Source organism: Atta colombica, unplaced genomic scaffold, assembly GCF_001594045.1.
Source record: "Atta colombica isolate Treedump-2 unplaced genomic scaffold, Acol1.0 scaffold200, whole genome shotgun sequence".
NCBI lineage: Eukaryota > Metazoa > Arthropoda > Insecta > Hymenoptera > Formicidae > Atta > Atta colombica.
In genome coordinates, this window is record NW_017259295.1 from 333067 (window position 1) to 339603 (window position 6537).

At 28.1% G+C, this 6537-nt stretch overlaps 1 protein-coding gene and 1 long non-coding RNA gene across 2 annotated transcripts; one reads left to right on the forward strand and one right to left on the reverse strand.

Annotated features, from left to right (window-relative positions):
- The first annotated feature begins 674 nt into the window (after window positions 1-674).
- Window positions 675-2284, forward strand: LOC108687146. The gene is made up of 2 exons (XR_001931739.1): window positions 675-1367; window positions 1852-2284. It is a non-coding gene; the product is annotated as an uncharacterized LOC108687146 (long non-coding RNA).
- A 492-nt stretch (window positions 2285-2776) lies between these two features.
- LOC108687145 lies at window positions 2777-4554 on the reverse strand. The gene is made up of 4 exons (XM_018192767.1): window positions 4483-4554; window positions 3949-4155; window positions 3608-3781; window positions 2777-3058 (listed from the first exon to the last, which is right to left on the reverse strand). The coding sequence occupies exons 1-4, from the start codon at window positions 4525-4527 to the stop codon at window positions 2777-2779; spliced, it is 708 nt and encodes a 235-aa protein (XP_018048256.1). The 5' UTR covers window positions 4528-4554.
- Between the last annotated feature and the right edge of the window lie 1983 nt (window positions 4555-6537).

The window sequence follows — 6537 nt, forward strand, 5'->3', positions numbered from 1 at the left end:
TTTATCCGACTTTCTGACCTCTGAAATATCGCAATCTTGAATTATGTACTCCCTGGACTTGACTTGTCATATATAAGTCCTCTGTTATTCTTTAAGTCAAGGATTCGCATCTCGTTTTTAAGTATTGTAATTATAATATGCTCTCTTATCGGGTATGGCGAAACATATGAACTCTATTTTTTTCTCTATTTTTTTATCTCGATTTGTTGTCGATTAATTTTCACTGAAAGAGTAATAGCTCGAGGTTTTCAAACAATATAGGAGTCGTTGTTGCACCAGAGAGGATAATATATGGGTCGGGAACACAGATAGCAGTATACTGTTAGTAAATTATAATAAAAGAATTTGCTCATAATTTGTTAAGTACAATTGCATTTACAGAGAAACTCTAGTGCATATAGCTTATTATACTTAGACAGAATCGAATATTTGCTGTCAGTAAAAATGGTTCGTACGAAATAGAACGAAAATAAGATAAAGTTACAATAAAGTTACTAAGATACTTTGTAGTGTCTCGTAAGATGTTTTAACGAGTTCGAGATTCACGCGAATGGCATGGCAACTCCTCAAATCTTTGTTTTCTACTCGGAAAAATTTTCAATTGTTTTATATATATATATATACATATATATAAATATTGAAATATAAAATTATATTATGAAAATTTTGGCTTGTTACGCACGTATATATATGTATAATGCTAAACATGTTACTTTGTTCGTATAAACAATTATTTTAAACTTAGGGATGTTTATATGGCCATCTCGATTTAGAAAGAAAAAGAAGAGAATTTGTTACAGATATGACTTATTGTTAGAAAAATTTCTCCTTCGTTGGACGTGTCATCTGTAATGCGTTTTACATAAGATACTTTTGCAATTTTCAAACGTTGCAAAATGAGAAACGAGATTCCTCTTCTTGTACCGCGATGCACATCGATTTTTAAGATTTTTTACTGTATATAAAACAGTAGGATCCCAAGTGCGCGGTGAGCTAATCGTCAATTGTATGGTCTATCGAACAGTTCTACGCAGACTGTATTTTGTAAATAAGACAGCATATATAATCCACTTAGGAAAATTTAACGTTATAAAAATGAATCTTTATATCCTGATAGCCATATCAATAAGTATGCGCTTGTAATATTTTAATTCTACTATAGTCCTTATTAGAACAGTAATTAAACGGCGTGTGATATTTATTTCGATAGAGGGAGCGAGCTTTCACATAGTTCGTACGAAATACAAAGAATATTTACATTAATGTTGTATTTCAGATTTTTGTAGTAAAAAGAAATGATTGTGCGCCTATTAAGATATGTTTAAATGTTTTAAGATTCAATTTCCTAGAAAGATAGAAAGTACAAGGTAAGCATGCTTTTCTGCAGTAGTACGCAATGTAATACGATAGTATTATGCATCGCGGTACCAATAATTGCCACTCAAGTCTCAAGTAATTTTGTTAATCCTCGGTTACTTTTACTCAATTTTCGGTTTATAATTAAATTTAGTAAAACTTCGACTTCGCCAGGGGCTTTAATATATAATCCCCTCCCTTTGTTCCAATGTACGTTCGCTTAACGATTATATGTAGCCAACAGCGGGCGCACTGATTCTGTCGATGCATTAAATTATTTTCATGCGAATCTCCCCGGTAAAATCTCCAATAATTGATTTTATACACCTAATGAAAACCTACTTGAGTCTTTACCAAGAAACAATCGAATTCAATTGTTTATACCCATTATTTCTGGGCCACCCTGTGTATATATGATATTCTTATGAAATACAAATTTAACGTATGAAATATATGCATACGCAAGGTGTCCCAATAATCGTGCACTTCTTCTAGATACTTGATGCCGAATAATGATGATTAGCTGTATCGAGCCTTTGCTGAACGATTAATAATTAAAAGGCTCTTGAAAAAGGAATCAAGATGCATGAATAAAAATCTAAAATTTGTAATATTTAGATGCGATTGTCAAGATGTTTGATATGTGTGCAGTATAATAGATGTAAAAGGTGAAGTCCAATTTTCATTACGGAAAAGTTGATTCTAAACTTGTCGAGGAATCAATAAAAGAAGGTGCGCGATTTCTGAGACGCTCTGTATATATGATAGTGCAAAATATTCGCATTGTCAAGTGTGCTTTCATGGATTTACGCATATATACGTATGCACGTGTATATAAGTGAAGATAATCATGACCGTGGCGATTATAATTAATAATATGTATAATTCTATCGAAGTATGTTAATGATAAATATAATTATAAATAATACTATTGTTATTATTGCTGCTGCTATCGCTGTTGTTGCTGTTACTGTTCCCATTACTACCATTATCCTTATGCAATAAATATATTGCTATCAATCAATACGTTTACGAAGATTAAACTAATCGAATATAAATCTTTTGGTATAATCATAATTTTTATTTTTAATATTTTTATACTATACAGTTATCTGAAGCGACATTTGTTTCGCTTGTGAATATAAAAATCGTTTAATCCAATTATATGACATATTTATAAGGAAAAAGCACATAGCGCTAAAAATAGAGAGATATTTTTTTATTCGAACAAAAAACATTGTCTATTTTAAAGACAAAAGATGTAAAGGCAATTGATACCTTTAGTTTGATCAATGCTTTTAATTAAAAATAAAATAAATTAAAAAATGAAGAATCAATTGAAAATGAATTGTATAGGCTCACATTAAATTTAATCTTTTTTTAAAATTTGAATCTTTCGAGAAAGTAGATGATTCTATGGCTATGCAATTCTTATGCAATGATTAGTATAACTAACGATATTCATGCTGAAAGTGTGAGTCTCAGCATTATTCTTTATGATGCAACTTTTCACTTTTACAAGTGTTTTCATGTATTTGCCTGTTGCGGTAAGTACCGTCTCCCCAGAATTCTTAGTGACACTTTTCAGTGATTCTTTGGTTAAGGAAAGGTTTTTCAAGACACAAGCTTGCTTTCTAAGGAAGCTTGTAGAATCACAATTTGGTATGATATCGTTCAAATCACTTAGTAATTTTTTCGCCGCCTTGAAAGATAATTTTAAAATTAAAGCGTTATAAATTGCAATACTCCTTTATTTGTAATGAAAGATATAGTTACATAGAAATTATAAATTCGCAAAACGTATAGATCCTATATGTTTTAATAAGGAAGTTATATTTAAATGCAATTTTTTGATAACATCAGTAAATTAAAAAGAGATTACTATATAAACATTTTCAAAATTGTGATTACAATGAAAGAGAAGATTTCTATCCCTGACGGAAAAGATTTACGAAAAACTACATAGATTGAGACAAAAGAAATTATTAGTTTTTCATATGTATTCGTAGTAGGACGCAGAGCGGCGTTTTTTTTTATTTTTTTATTTTTTTGAAAAACTTAGAGATCCTCCGCCCTCAAACAACGCCACTCTATATCTCACTGCGAATATATACTACGAAAAATTAAGAATTTCTAAGATCTTGTCTCAATCTATGTAGTTTTTAAAAATTTTTTTTCGCTAGGGATATTGTAATAATATTCTAATAAATTAACGTATAATAAAATTTTATCATTTTCATAAATTGATTACCTGAATACTGCTGATTACGTTTGCTAATGGGTCTTCCATGGCCATGCGACCCTTTTGGATGCACATATCCAATCCAGCAACCGCATTTATCCTTTTCGATTCTAGATTATTCTTCGCATAATAGTAACACTTGTCTACATTTTTACCCTCTTCTTCTCCATTATGAATGGACAGCTAAAAAAGCATTTGTATATATTTTATGTAAATACATCTCTCATAATCTATTTAAAAAATTACTGTAATGCTGACTTCAAATGTAATTATAATATTAAATATTTCTTGTACAATCCATATACTTGTCTTTCTTTATTAAATATATGATAAAAATGAATAATATTCACATTGACATTTTCTAGTGCTCTGTTAATAGTATTGGTAATATCATCTAAAGCGTTTTTTTTTATTTTTTCAAGGTGCACTTCTAAATTCTGCGACATTCGCTCTTCGAAAAATAATAGACCGTACAGTATAGTTTGGGTGGCTGCCTTTTCTACATCCACTAATCGCTCAAGACTGAGCGAAGAATTTGTCTCCTTTTGTTCCAATGCCTTAAAAAATACATATGAAAGCTTTGTTATTAAAATATAAAATATAAAAACGGAGATTCTATATATATATATTTCTCGCAGATACGCATGATTTTTCTAAAGAAAAACGAAACAAAATTATTTTCTTATACTTTTTATTATAAAAATTATTTAAAAATTGATATTATAAAATAATAGATATAACTTTCAATCTTTCAAGAAAATATTAGAGACTCTGGTCAAAAAAATGAAAAAATCTATTATATTCTTTTCTAAATATTTATTTTATTTAGAGTGATTTAGATTTTTCTCTTCTTAAATATGATATTATATATTTATTGAACTCACATAAACTGTACATAGTAATGCCAAGATGAAAATAACGGTCTTCATTTTTTTCTTTTAATCGATTACGTTCAAGAAACGATTGTTTCGATGCTATTACTATCATGTCATTTTTATATCCAGAATATCTTATGATAACGAATGATAATGTGACATTACTCAACTTTTTTAATTAAAACAGAGATTAATCTGAATGATATAACTGATGTACAAGTGTTATCGAATATGTTGTCAAATACGTTTCAATATTGTCTCTTATTTACAACAAGGAAATGTACTTTTTTAAAAAAACTTTAGAGACAAGAAATATTTTGTATTTGTTTAATATTTGTCTCTAAAAAAAGATCAATACGTAAGTTTCGGATCTCAGGAAAAAGAGCACTTGCGAAAGAAAAACAAAAATGTTAATGTATCGTATACTACAATACAATTATAATTATCAGAACGTGTGATAAAAAAATACAAGTATTTCCGATCTTATTATTATCATAAACATAATCCAGAAAAAATATATTTTTTATAACATCAATTTGTTTAAACAAAAAATTTTAATTACATAAACGAGTTCCTTCTTGTAAAGGATAGCATTTCTTTCATGACATAATATTATCCCCTTTATTCATAATGTATTACAAAAATATACTTAACGGGAGACGCTACCGCGTCTGCTAATAAACATAATATAGAAAATATATATGGAATTTTCCGAATTTAATTCTTTCCATTGTATTATTTTTCTTTTTTTAAATTCTTTAATCCATATAAAAATTTTTTAATTTAAAAAAAAATTTCTTTAAAAGACACTTTAAAAGACATCATTTTATTAAAAAATTTGTTTATACATTAAAAAATGTATACGTTTAAAAGTTATTTTTAACATATAAAAAAAAGTTGTCAAATTTTTATTTTCAGTATAATATAAAAGTAATATAAGCAAAATATAAAAGATTATAAAATTATTACAGAGGAAGAAAAATTTATTTAAATTTAGTAGAAAAAAATCGATGTTTTAAAAAATCATTTTATAAAAACGGAAAAAAAATATCTTGAAAAAAGTTAATTATAAAATTATGCATATTAAAAAATATTTTTAAAAAAATATAAAAATATATATTATGTTAAGATATATTGTAATCATTAGAAAGTTTATCAATCACAATCAATTAATAAGATTCATTTCTATTTTCATAAAACTAATACAAAATTACAAAAAACATATATTCAAAAAGAATATTAAAATATGTTTAATCACACATTTCTAATCTAGCGCACTTTGTACTCATCGGAAAAAAGAACAGTATCTTTGTATGCACTCTACTGCTCGGAGTAAACACGAACGATAATGATTTGTATATAAATGCCTAAAAATCTTATGTATCTAACGCTTTATTTTTCATCGTGAAAACAGAATTATTTTTCATTAATAACACATACACACACACACACACACACACACACACACACACACACGCACGCACGCACACACACGCACACACACACATATATATAAAGTCTTGTAAGGATATTAGTTACATAGAGATTTGCATGGCTGCATGTGTCAAATCTAGATCAAATTCATCCAGACATATATATCAGATTTTATTTGATTGTCACCTCTCGAAAGGCAATGATAAATCATTGAGATATTTTTGCTGAAAACTTTTGATATAGCCGATTTAGATCCAGCGTTAAAGGTTCTATTTAATTCTAGGAGACGAAAATTGAAATAATGGAATGTAAAAGAAGCGTTTACGAATGTGATAAAGCTTTGTTTATTACTCTTCCATTATACATTCGACTTACACTCCGATTTTTATTTTCATCAGGGAAGTTATTATGGCAAAGATTTCTTTCGGTTTACCATTACCTTCCGAAAGATGACATCAAATAAAATTTAATATGTGTATATCGGATAATGACAGCATCAATACAGTGCGGTAATTGGTGCGCAAAAAGAAATTATATTTAGGTATGAGAAAAAGTTCGTGGCGTTTTTTAAATGCCATCTAACGGAAAAAACGCCACGAACTTTTTCCCACACCTAATATATTATATATA

What these genes read in the sequence shown, in the direction of transcription:
- LOC108687145 (XM_018192767.1), bottom strand. Translation starts at nt 4,527, where the DNA reads ATGAAGACCGTTATTTTCATCTTGGCATTACTATGTACAGTTTAT. An exon ending in GAGCACTAGAAAATGTCAAT is followed by an intron (nt 3,782 to 3,948) that starts GTGAATATTATT and finishes ATGCTTTTTTAG; the next exon opens with CTGTCCATTCATAATGGAGA. An exon ending in ACGTAATCAGCAGTATTCAG is followed by an intron (nt 3,059 to 3,607) that starts GTAATCAATTTA and finishes TTATCTTTCAAG; the next exon opens with GCGGCGAAAAAATTACTAAG.